Source organism: Sander lucioperca, chromosome 24 (assembly GCF_008315115.2).
Source record: "Sander lucioperca isolate FBNREF2018 chromosome 24, SLUC_FBN_1.2, whole genome shotgun sequence".
NCBI lineage: Eukaryota > Metazoa > Chordata > Actinopteri > Perciformes > Percidae > Sander > Sander lucioperca.
The window spans coordinates 2,804,543-2,822,808 of record NC_050196.1 but is presented as its reverse complement, the minus strand read 5'-3'; the positions used below and the strand labels follow the sequence as shown (position 1 = coordinate 2,822,808).

General features: G+C 44.5%; 1 protein-coding gene across 2 annotated transcripts in view; it reads right to left on the bottom strand.

The window, feature by feature from the left end:
* Positions 1 to 2,844: 2,844 nt before the first annotated feature.
* The window catches only part of LOC116048606 (pseudouridine 5'-phosphatase), a 15,935-nt gene continuing 513 nt past the window's right edge, over positions 2,845 to 18,266 (bottom strand). Inside the window, exons 2-5 of one of the 2 annotated variants that reach the window (XR_004896650.1) lie at positions 16,993 to 17,211; positions 16,377 to 16,606; positions 3,472 to 4,165; positions 2,845 to 2,939 (exon numbers count right to left, since the gene is read on the bottom strand). Coding sequence is in view for 1 of the 2 variants with exons in the window: in XM_031297775.2 (XP_031153635.1) it covers positions 3,989 to 4,165; positions 16,377 to 16,606; positions 16,993 to 17,211 (626 nt within the window). In the remaining variant the exon portion in view is untranslated. Of the gene's footprint in view, positions 4,166 to 16,376; positions 16,607 to 16,992; positions 17,212 to 18,266 lie in introns of both variants that reach the window. The other variant, XM_031297775.2, reaches the window with a different exon arrangement.

Sequence of the window (18,266 nt, the reverse complement as noted above, 5' to 3'; positions counted from 1 at the left end):
AAACATGTTCCATGGCAACACAACAGACTGCAGTGACAAGTGTATACAAGTTTCACCTTGAATTCTTAAAGTACGGCAACACAGGATGCATTATGTATTCTGTTTCGTTTGATTGGCTATCATTCCACTTAACAGCAGCATTTTGACAAATATCCTGCTACATGAAAAACAGTAAAGCATAAAGTGAAAAGAGTAATCAATGGAAACAGACAGATACTGGTAAACATGTTCCATGGCAACATGACTGAGACTGCAGCGGCAATAAAATCATGCCCAAGTATTTTGAGGTGTATGAAAGCTTTACCTTAAATTAGTGCTTTTTCAAAGAAGAAAAATTACACTTTTTTGTACATTTTCAGTGCCTTCTTGACACGTTTTGACATTTTGGAAGCTTTCTTTAACACTTTTGCTTCTTTTTTTCATTTCTGGTCCTTTTTTGGCGCTTTTTGATCATTTTGCTCCTTTATTAAACTTTTTTGGCACATTTTTTCAACATTTTTGGTGCTTTTTTCCCACGTTTCAAATATTACCAATATAATATATGTGCAAAGGACTCAGAACTAATTCGATCTGAAATCAAAGTCAAGATGAAAATGAATTTAAAATGAATGGAAATTGCAGAACTGCTACACTCTGGGTTTGTGTTATTGATTTCTTTATTTGAAAATGAAAAGTTAACACATTTGCACATCAGAACAACATGTTGTTAGAGTCCTTTTGGGATCTGACCCAGCGATATTTTCACGCAAATGATTTGAATCCAAATTAAAACAGATTTAAAACTACAATCACTCTGTGGATGGATGGAAGAGTCTAAAGGCACACGCAAGGAAAGAAATTAACCACAACTTGAGCCAGGAGAGGGAAAATAACATGTACAACTACAGAGAGTGTGAGCAAAAGACGGAGAGAGGGAAAAAAGCCAAGGAGACGACCCCCACTTTGAGGATGAAAGTACAGGAAGGCATGGAGGGGAAGTGGATGGATGTGCAAATTATGTGAAATCCTATTTCAGCTGTCTGAGGGAGCCGTGCACCAGGCTTCGCCAGCGGGTTCCTCCGTTAAAGCCTGCTCAGCGAGAGGACGGGCGATATGTGACATGAAGTAAGTGTTGAGGCAGACATGGGCAGAGATGAAAGGGGGGAGGAACGGATTACACCGAGGAGAAGAGTCTTTAAAATTTCACAAAGGGCGTTTTCACACCTGTAGTTGGTTTGCTTTGGTCCGAATCAGTTGGTGAGTTAGTAAACTTGGATTGGTTTGCCCTCGGTTCGGTTCGGTTCGATTTGGTTTGGTTTCACACCTGGAAAAATCCAAGCGTACCAAAATGCGTCATTACAAATCACGCAAGAACGATATGTCTGGGGGCGGGAGCAAGAAAGTAAATACAGGAAGAAGGTCCTGTGTTCTGGTGTAGTGGTCAAACCAGCTCATTTCATTAAAATGATCAGACATTGTTTGGTGAGCGACGTTACTACGTCTGCTCTGGTCACCGAGACTTCGCTCTGCTCTGCCGGCGTCTGTCTCCAATTTTAGCGGCAGCTGGTTTGACCACGGAGATACGAGGGACGGAAAGCTTGACCGCAGTCTATTTCTGTGATAGAAACACTGCAAGCTGCTACAGTTTGCTGCTCTTCTGCATCGCAGATTGCTGAACACACCTGACTACAGGAGACATCAGCTCAGACTGCTGAACACACCTGACTACAGGAGACATCAGCTCAGACTGGTGGACACACCTGACTACAGGAGACACTAGCTCAGACTGGTGAACACACCTGACTACAGGAGACACTATCTCAGACTGGTGGACACACCTGACTACAGGAGACATCAGCTCAGACTGGTGGACACACCTGACTACAGGAGACACTATCTCAGACTGGTGGACACACCTGACTACAGGAGACACTATCTCAGACTGGTGGACACACCTGACTACAGGAGACACTATCTCAGACTGGTGGACACACCTGACTACAGGAGACACTATCTCAGACTGGTGGACACACCTGACTACAGGAGACACTATCTCAGACTGGTGGACACACCTGACTACAGGAGACACTATCTCAGACTGGTGGACACACCTGACTACAGGAGACACTATCTCAGACTGGTGGACACACCTGACTACAGGAGACATCAGCTCAGACTGGTGGACACACCTGACTACAGGAGACACTATCTCAGACTGGTGGACACACCTGACTACAGGAGACATCAGCTCAGACTGGTGGACACACCTGACTACAGGAGACACTATCTCAGACTGGTGGACACACCTGACTACAGGAGACATCAGCTCAGACTGGTGAACACACCTGACTACAGGAGACATCAGCTCAGACTGGTGGACACACCTGACTACAGGAGACATCAGCTCAGACTGCTGAACACACCTGACTACAGGAGACACTATCTCAGACTGGTGGACACACCTGACTACAGGAGACATCAGCTCAGACTGGTGGACACACCTGACTACAGGAGACACTATCTCAGACTGGTGGACACACCTGACTACAGGAGACACTATCTCAGACTGGTGGACACACCTGACTACAGGAGACATCAGCTCAGACTGGAGGAGTATGTATAGTTGGTGCGGTTCGAGGTCTGATCACGTTCTCACCACAAACGAACCGCTCCAGAGTTGGATTGAAAGCGTACCGAGACCACCTTTTCAAGCAGGTCTCGGTACGCTTGTTTGGTCCGCTTTTGGTGCGCACCAGAGTTCGATCGCCGCGTTCTCACCTTCCCAAACGAACCGCACCAGCGGGACAAACCAACTCTAGTTCGATTCAACCGAACTAAAGGCTGTCGGTGTGAAAACACCCTAAGACTGTTTAAACAAAATGTATGACAAGGACAGTGTTGCATTTACAGTATTTCGACTAGGGTTGAGTACCAAAAGTTCCTAAACACCCAGTATCTAGCTTTGTTTTTTTTACGTTTTTAGTGCTTTTTCAAAGAAAAAAATTATACTTTCTTTGTGCATTTTCAGTGCATTCTTGACACTTTTTGACATTTTGGAAGCTTTATTTAACACTTTTGCTGCTTTTTTCATTTCTGGTCCTTTTATGGCACTTTTTGGACATTTTGATGCTTTGTTAAACGTTTTCTGACACATTCTTTCAATGTTTTTTTGGTGCTTTTTTCCACGTTTTCCAGATCCCAATGCAACAAGACAGTGTATCATCTGCATAGAAACAACTCTGTACTTACGTTCTAACTTCAGACTCTTCAGGGTTAGGGTTAGTAGCTAGATATCATTTGTAGCATCTTACAAAATGAATGAGGATAGTGATTTCTAGTAGCAAAAACAAGGTTTTATTTCTCTGATTCTCTGCTTTGTTCTAACGCCTCTCTGGGTTCCTAAAACGTAGTACCCCCTGACCAATGCAAAACATTTTTTGGTAGAAAACAAAGGCTATTTGAGAAACACTGCTCCAAAAGATGGGTATCTACCAGACCGCAGATTTCGGTGCCACTTAACCCTTGTGTCCAGGGTCAAAATTTACACTATTTGTAGACACTGTTTTTACATTTTTCTTACTTTTTTGTTGGACGTTTTGCTTGTTTTTTTCTATGTTTCTGGTGCTTATTTCAACTTTTTTGGCACTTTTTTTTCTATTATCACCAGTATCAGAAGAATGAAGGTAATGGATAATCACAGAAATGTCAAAGGTTAGTCAGGATAATGCCATAAAATAAAACACCTAGAATTCAATGAAAGTACAGATCTCTTGAAGAGCATTGTATGGAACCATACGTGTTATTTTGGGGAAATTTGGTTGAAAGAAACCCAAATGTCTGATATAGAAACTTTGAAAACAGGAGGGTTAAATACCCGCGCTCCGAAACAAAAGTTACGGGCAGCCAGGGCAGCAACTAACGATTATTTTCACCCTGGATTAATGTGTGGATTATTTTCTGGATGAATGGATTAGTTGTTTGGTCTCTTAAATGTTTGAGGTTTTCCGACTCAGTCGAATGCCGGTAGGCCAAAGAGCTGCGGCTCAAACGCCTCCATGCTCCGGAGTCGCAGCGTGGCCTCCTGGGTAAGACCCGGGTCCATGTTGTCATCGGGAATCATCACGACCTGCATCTCCGCCGCCAGCGCCGCCTTCACGCCATTGGGAGCATCTTCAAACACCAGGCACTGAGCAAAGGACAGAAGAGAGAAAAACTAAATGTCCGTCCTAGTTGGGCCAACCCTAGTTTGTGCAGTGTGTCCCGCACTGTCGCCACGCGTCGGCGGCTGTCGGCAGTCGGCTGAACAGCCAATTCATCTGATTGGCTGTTCCGCTTCAAAATCGAGAGTGATGAAAACAAACAAACGACTGTGACAGGCACAGCCTCGAACCTTTCATTTTTCATATTGTCTGATCAATCCAACACACATAAGAGCTGTCAAAACTGGTCAAAAAATGACGTTTGAATGTTCCTTCTAAAAACACACGTTTGAATCATTGGAATAACTATTTTAGCACATTATGTCCATAAGATAGCAAACGTACGAGATATACATAACTTGTGTAGATATATTTATTCCAACAATATGTCTTTTAAAAGATCTCTACATACCTACACATTACAAAATAAACTAACGTTAATACACTAATATCCTACACCGTGCTATTTAATATAAAGACCGTAATAGACCTCTCTCTCTGCGGCCTCTGCACCGCTAAACATTTACCCCCCTAGCAAGCAAACAGGGTAGCTTACTAGCCAGCTCTTGTCACATCGTAGGAAAGCACATTGCTATCGCCAGATGAGTGACATGTTTGTTTGTAACATTTATCCTCTTAGAACTTTATTTTTAAACCAGTCGCTGCTGCACTGAATCCCGTCTGCTACCGTCTTTTTGGAGAAATGGAAAAAGGACGACAGCATTTGTGAGCCAGAACTGAGTCGCTGCGACATGCCGGGCCGAGTCAAAATATGGAAAACACGGAGGCTAATTGGCATTGGAAATACTTAACTGTGCACATGTTGAACAAGGACACTCCAACAGCTGCAGTAAATGGATACGGCTGAACTGTCAGCACGAGGTTAATCACTTTTTGGGATCCAATAAGAGGAACAGATAACACCAACTGTTCAACACTTTAAAACGAGAGAGGCGGGGGCAATTAGAAAAGTCTTTCTACACTTTTTTAAATTCTTTTTTAAAAGTTTAAGACACTTTTTTAAATGCATTTTTCGACTCTTTTTTAAATCGCTTTTTTTCTCTTTTTTTATGTTTTTTTGAAGCGCTTTTTTCACTCTTTTTTAAAACTTTTAAAAGCTTAAGACAATTTAAATGTTTTTGGCACTTTTTTTTTTACACCTTTTTCTAAATTTTTGAAGCAGTTCTTCAATGATTTTCTTCAGACGTTCTTGTCTTTGTTTCCTTTCTTATTAACATCGGTGGATTATTATTATTGGGTTGAACACAGCTTTAAACAGCCGTCCAATGAGTCCTAAACTCTACAGAAGCCCCAAAACAAGCTGAATCTCAGACAGAGAAAGGCTCGCAGGACCTTTGTTCCTATTTCCTCTAATACTCCGGCAGAACAAAGAGTCTCTCTAAACCCTCACTGACTTCTGTGATGTCACTAAGCCTGCAACCGGAGGACGCCGAACAATGATGGCGGAAACGCCGAGAGTTCACAACGGAGCAATTAAAGCTGGTAATTACCCAGCGAGATGGAGGAATGACCCTTTAATCTGCTTCAACATCAACTCAAATGGGTGAAAATGGCCCAGCTCGCAGCGGAGTACAGACAGCAGTTACAAAAAGTAAAAAAACATCTTTATAGCTCCTCGTACGTAGACTCTTTTCAATGTTTTTGGTGCTTTTTTCTGTTATGTCACTAAGCCTGAAACCGGAGGACGCCGAACAATGACAGCGGAAACGCCGTGAGTTCACAACGAAGGGCCCTCCTTAATCCCCCTAATCTAAAGCTGGTAATTACCCAGCGAGATGGAGGAATGACCCTTCAATCTGCTGAACACAGACATGCACGCACTGGGAAGGATTACAGAACCTGAGATAACAGGTGGACATAGTTAATAAAAAGAGATATTACATGCCTGGATGAAAACACGTTTCCCAGAATGCATCACCTGCTCCGTCTCTTATGATTGACTGTGTGTAGGGATGTTGCTGCTTTTGTTCCCAGGAGAGCCGTGAAAGGAAGACGTACGAGACAACAGAAGCAATAAAATCTGGCTGTTATTATATTACAGTCACGGCTGATGTGCATGATGTGAGGCTTTAACAAGCTGACGCGTCCGCGTGTCATGTGCATCATGCAGTCGCCAATGAATAAGCGACAGTGACAGATTGTCTACATCTCTGAAATGATCCTGCAGCCGAGGGCAGCGTGAGCGAGGGGGCGTGTAACATTCCCTTTGCTCTGTTTGTGGAGAGCAGAAATAAAAACAAAGCCGGCGTTAACGATAGACAGACTCAAAGTAGAAGGGTTAGCATCGTATCTCAAGGGTCACACATCAGACTAAAGGGATCCAAGGAGGATGTTTCTGATCACAATAACACGCAGACGCGTCAGCTTGTTAAAGCCTCACATCATGCACATCAGCCGTGACTGTAATATAATAACAGCCAGATTTTATTGCTTCTGTTGTCTCGTACGTCTTCCTTTCACGGCTCTCCTGGGAACAAAAGCAGCAACATCCCTGAGTAAAGCTCCTGATCCTTCTACACACAGCGAGCCAGTCAGTCCTCAGAGACGGAGCAGGTGATGCATTCTGGGAAACATGTTTCATCCAGGCATGTAATATCTCTTTTTATTTGGGTAGATTACACAACTATGTCGGTGAACAAGTACAGACTGAAGACGGACAGAAGCTCCACCGACGCTGGACAAAGTGGTCTTCTTACACCCCCCACGGACGGGTACACCTTTTAAACACAACATCCACTTCAAAGAGCTGACTGGCTGCACAGAGGCAGGCATCAACAAGAAGGGTTGCCCGATGGCCCAGGGGCAAGTAAACGCCACACCAGGCAAGTAAACAACATGTCGGGCAACTAAAACGCCATGTCGGGCAAGTAAACAACATGTCAGCAAGTAAACAGGAGGTTGGCAAAGTAAACAACACATTGGGCAATAAAACAACATTTTGGGCGACTAAAACAACACGTCGGGCAAGTAAAACGTTGGGCAAATAAACAACACGCCAGGCAAGTAAAATGCCCCGTCGGGCAAGTAAACATAACAACCAACTTGCCCAAACGTGTTAGGAAAGGTTGCATTTCACTCAGAAAAGTTCAGGTCACATCTTTTAGTTCTAATGCAACACATAACGGGGAAACTAGGTCACTGGCTTGCTAGCTTATAGGAGTGATTAGGAGCCTGGTTAGCATAGCATAACGGTTCACCTCCAGACCGCCACCACCAAAATCCACAGTCATGAAGTAACGAATCAAGAGGACAGGGACACCAGGGCTGAGTCGCAACGAACATATACAGCAAAAGTAGAAAAGATTGAGTGTGATCTCCGGGAAGTGCAGCACAGAAGCACTTAAAGCATGTAAAGCACCCTCAACCACTTGGCATTTACTTACATCAGCGTTTCCCACAGATTAGAAAGCAATTTGTGGTGGGGGGGGGATACTTATTTTCGTAACAATCAAGTACCAAAAACTGAGTGATGTGGTCCTCCTCTCCTACTTCAATGCCTAACGAATCTATCTCTTTCTCTCCCTGAGCCTGTCTTTCACTGGTTGAAGCCTGAGACTATTGTAAACAGATTAATAACATAACTAATTCTACTGATAGGACTGTTGAGCTCTGTTCTCTGCTCTGAGCTCTGGTCCTCATCTTCAACACGGGCCTTTTTCAGTCACGGAAAATACTTTTCAGTACTCATCTGGATTTAAGCAGCAAACATTCAGTTTAAGAGTAAAAAATGACATAACATTATTTATAATGTTATTTGATTCACAGCTGCTACATAGTGTTTTGACCTCGACAACCCAAATGCATTTTACCGCAAACGTGCGACTAGTTAACTTTCTAAAGCAGGCGCAGTCGCTTGTTGCTAAGAGTTGGGTCGGGACTCAACATTGTAGTCAGAATAGAAAATATTTTTATAGCACTTTTTAATGTGTGATTGCGTAAAGGTGTTCACGAGATAGATACCAACTTTAGTGAACTAGTGAATCTGGCCAGCCGTCTTCTCTCTTTTATGGAGACAGACACTGTGTGCACGGTGGGCTCAATGGTTTTTTAAGCCTCCAACGTTGCCTTCCAGGCAGCTAACCCTCACCTTAACCACGGATGTATTAAGAGAACGGCCTTAACCCTAAACATAACCATTGCCGCGCTGCCTGGAAGGCGACGTTGGGGGCTACAAACACCAAACACATCAAACACTGCCCAGTGGGAGGAGCTGTGTGTGTGTGTGTGAGTGAGTGAGCGAGACACAAGTGACAGAGAGACAGAGGAGAGCAGTTAAAGGAAATGCAGCTGAACATGTTTTAAATAGCGTTTAAAAAATAATAACAAAACGCAATGTGCGGCGGCCAGTGTTGATAGTGCGGCGCAAACTGTACATTTACCATTTTCACACACAGGCCTTAATTCAGAGATTTGAAAATCTATATGTAAATACAGCGAGCTTTGTCAGAGCAGTAATGGGCCAATTTAAATGTTCAGATAGAAAAGTTCATGTCCTAATTGTAGCTGATTTGAATATCTTCCCCGGGTGTAATCTAATGCCTGGTATGATTAATGGCAGGGGAAGAACTAGTTATCGCTCCTCTCTCCCTCTCCTATCAGTGTGGGCATGAAGCTCACTTTCATCTTTCATTAATCTTATTCAGGCTGCACACCTCTCACTAAAACCTCCCCGTCTCATGTTACGCTGGAGTTTTCTCTCTGAGGAAAAAAGTTGCAATATTGTGAAGAAAAAAGACAATATTTTGAGCAACAAAGTTGCATTATTTTGGGGAAAAAAGGATGCAATATTTGGAGAAAAAGTCACATTTGTTTTAAGGAGAAAAGTCACAATATTTGAGGAAAAATGTCATAATATATTCAGCAACAAAGTTGCATTATGTTGAAGACAATTTTAGAGGAAAAAAGTCACAATATTTAGAAGTAGTTATCTCTAGACCTGTAACAACTATTAAATGATTGTCTAATCGCACAATTTGGAATTGTTACAGCTCTAGTTAGCTCTGCCTCTCTCCTTTTCCAGTGGGGAGCACACCTGTCAGTAAAGTGTTACTCTGGAGTTGTGAAAAATGTCTTTAGCTCTCGGCGGAGAAAGAGAGCATGCAGAGAGCTCTTTCTTTCACCTGTTGGACTCAGACGGAGCGTGGACATCACTCCCTCGCCGAGGCCGCTGAACTGTTCACAGGGAGGGACAGCGTCTCGGTGAATCACACTGTGTGATACGTTTGCTTTGCTGCAGGAGGGAAACACACAAAAGCTCCTCGGGCAGAAACGGAGAAAAGAGTCTTGAATGGCACGTTGAGTTTCAAAGCCCTTCCAGATGTTTCTCTCCACCAGACTAACGTTATCTGCATGTACTGTGGATGTGGAGTTCAATATCCAGGACATAACACACCCCACAGTTTGCACACACACAAAAAGGTATTCAAATGATTCAAATCGTCCCAATTTGACAGAACTCTCCGTCTAGGTCTGTGTGTGGATTGAAATGGTTCTCTCGTCTCTCTCTGTTGTTTTCTCCATCAGGAGTTGAGATTAGGACAGGAAGAGTGGTGGTGGTCATATTGTTGACTTCCTCCCTGTGGTTCTGCCTGTCTCTCTCTCCCTTTGTCTCTCTCTCCCTGTCTCTCTCTCTTTCTCCCTTTGTCTCCCTCTCTCCCTGTCTCTCTTTCTCCCTTTGTCTCTCTCTCTCCCTGTCTCTCTCTCTCTTTCTCCCTTTGTCTCTCTCTCCCTGTCTCTCTCTCTTTCTCCCTTTGTCTCTCTCTCCCTGTCTCTCTCTCTTTCTCCCTTTGTCTCTCTCTCTCTGTCTCTCTCTCTCTGTCTCTCTCTTTGTCTCTCTCTTTGTCTCTGTGTCTCTGTGTCTCTCTCGCTGTCTCTCTCGCTGTCTCTCTCGCTGTCTCTCTCTCTCGCTCTTTGTCTCTCTCGCTGTCTCTCTCGCTGTCTCTCTCTCTCACTCTTTGTCTCTCTCTCTCCCTGTCTCTCTCTCTTTCTCCCTTTGTCTCTCTCTCCCTGTCTCTCTCTCTTTCTCCCTTTGTCTCTCTCTCTCTCTCTCTCTCTCTCTCTCTCTGTCTCTCTCTCTCTCTCTCTCTCTCTGTCTCTCTGTCTCTCTCTGTGTCTCTCTCGCTGTCTCTCTCGCTGTCGCTCTTTGTCTCTCTCGCTGTCTCTCTCGCTGTCTCTCTCTCGCTCTTTGTCTCTCTCGCTGTCTCTCTCGCTGTCTCTCTCTCTCGCGCTCTTTGTCTCTCTCGCTGTCTCTCTCGCTGTCTCTCGCTCTTTGTCTCTCTCGCTGTCTCTCTCGCTGTCTCTCTCTCGCTCGCTCTTTGTCTCTCTCGCTGTCTCTCGCTGTCTCTCTCGCTGTCTCTCTCGCTGTCTCTCTCGCTGTCTCTCTCGCTGTCTCTCTCTCGCTCGCTCGCTGTCTCTCTCGCTGTCTCTCTCGCTGTCTCTCTCGCTGTCTCTCTCTCTCTCTCGCTCTTTGTCTCTCTCGCTGTCTCTCTCTCTCTCGCTCTTTGTCTCTCTCGCTGTCTCTCTCTCTCTCGCTCTTTGTCTCTCTCGCTGTCTCTCTCGCTGTCTCTCGCTGTCTCTCTCTCTCGCTGTCTGTCTCTCGCTGTCTCTCTCTCTCGCTGTCTCTCTCTCTCGCTGTCTCTGTCTCTCGCTGTCTCTCTCTCTCGCTGTCTCTCTCTCTCGCTGTCTCTGTCTCTCGCTGTCTCTCTCTCTCGCTGTCTCTCTCCCTTTCTCCCTTTGTCTCTCTCTCCCTGTGTCTCTCTCTCTCTTTCTCCCTTTGTCTCTCTCTCTCCCTGTGTCTCTCTCTCTCCCTTTCTCCCTTTGTCTCTCTCTCTCCCTGTGTCTCTCTTTCTGTCTCTCTCTCTTTCTCCCTTTGTCTCTCTTTCTGTCTCTCTCTCTTTCTCCCTTTGTCTCTTTCTCTCTCTCTCTCTTTGTCTCTCTCGCTGTCTCTCTCTCTCTCGCTCTTTGTCTCTCTCGCTGTCTCTCTCTCTCTCGCTCTTTGTCTCTCTCGCTGTCTCTCTCGCTGTCTCTCTCTCTCGCTGTCTCTCTCTCTCTCTCTCGCTGTCTCTGTCTCTCGCTGTCTCTCTCTCTCGCTGTCTCTCTCTCCCTTTCTCCCTGTGTCTCTCTCTCCCTTTCTCCCTTTGTCTCTCTCTCTCCCTGTGTCTCTCTTTCTGTCTCTCTCTCTTTCTCCCTTTGTCTCTCTTTCTCTCTCTCTCTCTTTCTCCCTTTGTCTCTTTCTCTCTCTTTCTCCCTTTGTCTCTCTTTCTCTCTCTTTCTCCCTTTGTCTCTCTTTCTCCCTTTGTCTCTCTCTCTCTCCCTTTCTCCCTTTGTCTCTCTCTCCCTGTGTCTCTCTCTCTTTCTCCCTTTGTCTCTCTCTCTCCCTTTGTCTCTCTTTCTCCCTTTGTCTCTCTCTCTTTCTCCCTTTGTCTCTCTCTCTCTTTCTCCCTTTGTCTCTCTCTCTCTTTCTCCCTTTGTCTCTCTTTCTCCCTTTGTCTCTCTTTCTCCCTTTGTCTCTCTTTCTCCCTTTGTCTCTCTTTCTCCCTTTGTCTCTCTCTCTCTCTCCCTTTCTCCCTTTGTCTCTCTCTCCCTGTGTCTCTCTCTCTTTCTCCCTTTGTCTCTCTCTCCCTCTTTGTCTCTCTTTCTCCCTTTGTCTCTCTTTCTCTCTCTCTCTCTTTCTCCCTTTGTCTCTCTTTCTCTCTCTCTCTCTCTCCCTTTGTCTCTCTCTCTCTCCCCCTTTGTCTCTCTCTCTCTCTCTCTCCCCCTTTGTCTCTCTCTCTCTCTCCCTTTGTCTCTCTCTCTCTCTCCCTTTGTCTCTCTCTCTCTCTCCCTTTGTCTCTCTCTCTCTCTCTCTCTCCCTTTGTCTCTCTCTCTCTCTCTCTCTCTCTCTCTCTCTCCCTTTGTCTCTCTCTCTCTCTCTCTCTCTCTCTGTCTCTCTCTCTCTCTCTGTCTCTCTCTGTCTCTCTCTGTGTCTCTCTCGCTGTCTCTCTCGCTGTCGCTCTTTGTCTCTCTCGCTGTCTCTCTCGCTGTCTCTCTCTCGCTCTTTGTCTCTCTCGCTGTCTCTCTCGCTGTCTCTCTCTCTCGCGCTCTTTGTCTCTCTCGCTGTCTCTCTCGCTGTCTCTCGCTCTTTGTCTCTCTCGCTGTCTCTCTCGCTGTCTCTCTCTCGCTCGCTCTTTGTCTCTCTCGCTGTCTCTCGTTGTCTCTCTCGCTGTCTCTCTCGCTGTCTCTCTCTCGCTCGCTCGCTGTCTCTCTCGCTGTCTCTCTCGCTGTCTCTCTCGCTGTCTCTCTCGCTGTCTCTCTCTCTCTCTCGCTCTTTGTCTCTCTCGCTGTCTCTCTCTCTCTCGCTCTTTGTCTCTCTCGCTGTCTCTCTCGCTGTCTCTCGCTGTCTCTCTCTCTCGCTGTCTGTCTCTCGCTGTCTCTCTCTCTCGCTGTCTCTGTCTCTCGCTGTCTCTCTCTCTCGCTGTCTGTCTCTCGCTGTCTCTCTCTCTCGCTGTCTCTCTCTCTCGCTGTCTCTCTCTCTCGCTGTCTCTCTCCCTTTCTCCCTTTGTCTCTCTCTCTCCCTGTGTCTCTCTCTCCCTTTCTCCCTTTGTCTCTCTCTCTCCCTGTGTCTCTCTTTCTGTCTCTCTCTCTTTCTCCCTTTGTCTCTCTTTCTGTCTCTCTCTCTTTCTCCCTTTGTCTCTTTCTCTCTCTCTCTCTTTGTCTCTCTCGCTGTCTCTCTCTCTCTCGCTCTTTGTCTCTCTCGCTGTCTCTCTCGCTGTCTCTCTCTCTCTCGCTCTTTGTCTCTCTCGCTGTCTCTCTCTCTCTCGCTCTTTGTCTCTCTCGCTGTCTCTCTCGCTGTCTCTCTCTCTCGCTGTCTCTCTCTCTCGCTGTCTCTCTCTCTCTCTCTCGCTGTCTCTGTCTCTCGCTGTCTCTCTCTCTCGCTGTCTCTCTCTCCCTTTCTCCCTGTGTCTCTCTCTCCCTTTCTCCCTTTGTCTCTCTCTCTCCCTGTGTCTCTCTCTGTCTCTCTCTCTTTCTCCCTTTGTCTCTCTTTCTCTCTCTCTCTCTCTTTCTCCCTTTGTCTCTTTCTCTCTCTTTCTCCCTTTGTCTCTCTTTCTCTCTCTTTCTCCCTTTGTCTCTCTTTCTCCCTTTGTCTCTCTCTCTCTCCCTTTCTCCCTTTGTCTCTCTCTCCCTGTGTCTCTCTCTCTTTCTCCCTTTGTCTCTCTCTCTCCCTTTGTCTCTCTTTCTCCCTTTGTCTCTCTCTCTTTCTCCCTTTGTCTCTCTCTCTCTTTCTCCCTTTGTCTCTCTTTCTCCCTTTGTCTCTCTTTCTCCCTTTGTCTCTCTTTCTCCCTTTGTCTCTCTTTCTCCCTTTGTCTCTCTCTCTCTCCCTTTCTCCCTTTGTCTCTCTTTCTCCCTTTGTCTCTCTCTCTCTCCCTTTCTCCCTTTGTCTCTCTCTCCCTGTGTCTCTCTCTCTTTCTCCCTTTGTCTCTCTCTCTCCCTTTGTCTCTCTTTCTCCCTTTGTCTCTCTCTTTCTCCCTTTGTCTCTCTCTCTCTTTCTCCCTTTGTCTCTCTCTCTCTCTTTCTCCCTTTGTCTCTCTTTCTCCCTTTGTCTCTCTTTCTCCCTTTGTCTCTCTTTCTCCCTTTGTCTCTCTTTCTCCCTTTGTCTCTCTCTCTCTCCCTTTCTCCCTTTGTCTCTCTCTCCCTGTGTCTCTCTCTCTTTCTCCCTTTGTCTCTCTCTCTCTCTTTGTCTCTCTTTCTCCCTTTGTCTCTCTTTGTCTCTCTCTCTCTTTCTCCCTTTGTCTCTCTTTCTCTCTCTCTCTCTCCCTTTGTCTCTCTCTCTCTCCCCCTTTGTCTCTCTCTCTCTCTCCCCCTTTGTCTCTCTCTCTCTCCCCCTTTGTCTCTCTCTCTCTCTCCCCCTTTGTCTCTCTCTCTCTCTCCCCCTTTGTCTCTCTCTCTCTCTCCCTTTGTCTCTCTCTCTCTCTCTCTCCCTTTGTCTCTCTCTCTCTCTCTCTCCCTTTGTCTCTCTCTCTCGCTCCCTTTGTCTCTCTCTCTCCCTTTCTCCCTTTGTCTCTCTCTCTCCCTTTCTCCCTTTGTCTCTCTCTCCCTGTGTCTGTCTCTCTTTCTCCCTTTGTCTCTCTTTCTCTCTCTCTCTTTCTCCCTTTGTCTCTCTTTCTCTCTCTCCCTTTGTCTCTCTCTCTCTCCCCCTTTGTCTCTCTCCCCCTTTGTCTCTCTCTCTCTCCCCCTTTGTCTCTCTCTCTCTCTCTCTCTCTCTCTCTCTCTCTCTCTCTCTCCCTTTGTCTCTCTCTCTCTCTCTCTCCCTTTGTCTCTCTCTCTCTCTCTCTCCCTTTGTCTCTCTCTCTCTCTCCCTTTGTCTCTCTCTCTCTCTCTCCCTTTGTCTCTCTCTCTCTCATATACACACACACACACATATATATATATATATATATATATATATATATATATGTTTTTTTTTACGTTTTCATCACTTTTTTTGACACCTGTTCGTTCCCTGTTAAGACACTAAACTTAACTGTCATGTGACCGGTCAACAAACCGTCATTTTGTACGATATCTTATGAATTGTTGTGCAGAGAATGTGATGCCTTTTCTCACTTCATCACGTCTCCTCTTCGTCCCTTTTTTCTTCTCTTCTCATCTAAAAATCATCTGCACCGTTCAGATTATGATTCATAGGTGACATTCACTATCTTACTAAAAAAAAGACACTAAACTGAACACAGTTAAGAGTTTCAAACAATCACTCAATCACAGCCTCATGATCAGGATCCAAAGATCGGATTTATATCTTTATCCTTGTTAATGTGATGGAAGTAGGTCAGGCCTCACACTGTTACTCGCTGGCGTTTAGAGACATATATTTATATTTGGCAGCTATTTCGGGTGACTCAAAACTGCTCAAAAAACAAACAAAAAAAATCTCTACATCATTTGGAAAAAACATGAAGCCTTTAGCATTAGATTTGTATTCAACTTTGTTTCATTGCTTAAACATTTTTGTCGTTTTTTTTGTGCCTTTTTCAATTCATTTGTTGGTTTTATTCCACATATTTATTGCTTTTTTCAACATTTTTTGACACCTTTTCTGATTTTTTTTTACACTGTTTCTGTCGCTTTTTTCAACCCTTTTTGTCGTTTTTGGTGTCTATTTCAACTTTGGTGGCTTTTCGACATCTTTTAAGGCATCATTTGCAGCACTTTTTCTGACATATCGTAGTTTTTTTTTGTGCCTATTTCAACTTACTTGGCTTTTAGACGATTTTCACGAAATTCTCCATCTTCACCTTCTGTCTTATCTCGGGTTAGGGTTAACCTAACTCTAATAAAGCATCAGATTATGTTTGCCAGCGTGCATCAAATGGAGCATATTCCTAAAAAGACAAATGAAAGATTTAAATCAGCGTAGTGCTTCCATTTCTCTAGTTAGATGGAAGTAGGTCAGGCCTCACACTGCTACTCGCTGGCTTTTAGAGACCCATTCGGCAGATATTTCGGGTGACTCAACACTGAGAAAGGCTTCCAGAGAGTCTAAAGATATAAACATGAACACTCAGAGCTTCTGATCAAAGCGTCAGCTGCAAATAAAAAGCCCTCGGCTGACATACAGGCAGCAAAACACAACTACATTTAGGAAATACAGTTCGACACACGGTTGACAAAGAGACCACTCAGAAGTCGCTTTTTTTTCTGGACGATTTTGTACCTTTTTTCCATCTTTCAAAGTAGTTTTAAAAGTGTATCTGTATTTAAAGCGGCAGCGTGTAGAAAGTAGGCCGATGTCCACCCTATTTACCGTCATCGGCAAAAAAGGGAAAATACTCAAACACTGACAGGGACACGACAGCGCTGACGGCGGTAGGCTGATTAATGCTTCTCTGTTAAATCTACACCATGGCTATATACGTATGGAGATACCCAAAGAAGTTTGGCACTATTCTTTTGTTTTCCCGACGTTTTTGTCACTTTTAAAACGTTTGACCCAAAACATGTGACATCTTTACACCGTCAGGTTACCTTCTCTGGAGCAGCGGGGGGGGGGTTGAACCTGTCCTATCTTTAACCTGTCAGGTTACCTTCTCTGGAGCAGCGGGGGGGGGGTTGAACCTGTCCTATCTTTAACCTGTCAGGTTACCTTCTCTGGAGCAGCGGGGGGGGGGTTGAACCTGTCCTATCTTTAACCTGTCAGGTTACCTTCTCTGGAGCAGCGGGGGGGTTGAACCTGGCGGCGCAGACGAGGAAGGAGTCCGGTTGAGGTTTGCTGTTCTTGACCTCGGGGTCGTCTCCCAGGACGACGTGGTCAAACAGGCCGAAGAAGTCTTTGTGTCGACTCGTCTTCAGCTGGAACGTCTCGCCGGCCGAGCTGGTGGCCACCGCCACGGGGACGCCATGGTTACGGAGATGCTGCACCAGCTTCTCCACGCCTAGACACACGGGAGGGGGAGAGGTTATGCAGGGGCGGGGCTTTTCTGTTGCTCTCTCCAATGTTTTTGTCTACACACGCCTACAGGTTGGCGCGTTGCAGAAGGTTATTGAGGGGCGGAGCTTCTCAGCAGAATCACATTTTTTTTTCTCCACTTGGAAATCTGTGTCTCTTTTTTTACATTTTGACAAAACAGCGACAAAAATGCTAAAAATGTATAAATAAAACGTAGGAAAAAAGCAGCGGCAGACAAGCTTGGCATTTCATTTTTGTAATACCTGACATTTTTTCTGACGTTTTGGTCACTTTTTTCCCCAGTGTTTCAGGTGCTTATTTAATGTTGCAGGCCATTGAAGCCATGTTCTTGTGAGAGGCGTGTTCTCCTACCTGGCAGGAGTTTAGCGGAGGGGAAGATGCGTTCTTGGATCTGTCTGGTTTCAGCGAGGAGTTCCTCGGCGGTCAGAGGAAGCTCCAGAGCGTCCCGGATCATCTGGGCAGCATCCAGAGCCTTCTTCCCCATCACCGACGACTTCACCGCCCACGTGTACTGCTTCCCAAAGCGGTCACACACTTCCTGGAAGGACACGGTGTACAGCCGCTCTGTGTCTGCAAATCAGACAATGCAAATACAAACACATCAAATGGCAACAGAAACAGGAAAAACATGCAGAAAAAAAGTGTCAAAAACATCCAAAAAGGCAACAAAAACATTAAAGGAAGCCACAAAAATCATGAAAAACAATGTCTTTATGAAAAAGCAACAAAAATGCCAAATACGCTGAAAAAAAAACATCAAAGTGACAAAAATATCTCAAACTTCTATATAAATATTATATGTGCTAATTTGCATATAAATGTAAAAAAAACAAAAAATTATCACAATTCAGAAAAAAACTTTAAAGAATGGGCAACAAAACAACAAAAAACATCCAAAACCATCGGGGAAAAAAGGCAAAAACTTCAGATTTTGGAAAAGCGTAAAAACTGAGACAAAAACTTAGAAAAAGCAAACAAAACGGCAAAAACACAACAAAAAAACCCTCCAAAAAACATAAAGAAATGTGAACATTAAATAAAGTAACAAAAGAGTCAAAGAAAGCGACAAAAAATGCTGAAAAAGTACCAATGTCTTTATAAAAAAGGAACAAAAATGACAAAAACATCGAGAAAACATCACAAACTTTGAAAAAAAAAAATCAACAAAAAGGTAAAAAAAAATCATAAAAATGACGACACAGAAAAGGTCCAAAAAGCAACAATCAAAATATGGAAGACTGTGTGTCTAAAATCAGAAAATACTAAATGAAATACCATGGATCCTTATGGAGGGTGAATAGGGTCAAACTCAACGCATTCATTTACATTAACAAGATTATTATTCAATGACCTTGTGTTAAGATATTCAAATGAAGCATTATCTTGCTAAATATCTGCTAATTTGTATATAAATGTAAAAAAAGAAGCAAACAAAACAACAACAATAAACGCCAAAACCTTCGGAAAAAAGCAAACAAAACGAGATAAAAAATAAAACGGAAAAACTACAAAAATGTCAGGGTCTTTCACACGGGGATTTACAATGACTCCATAAATCAGAAAATACTGTCACATAACAGCATTAAAAATCCATTTTCTCCATGTCTTTATGAATGAAATGTATG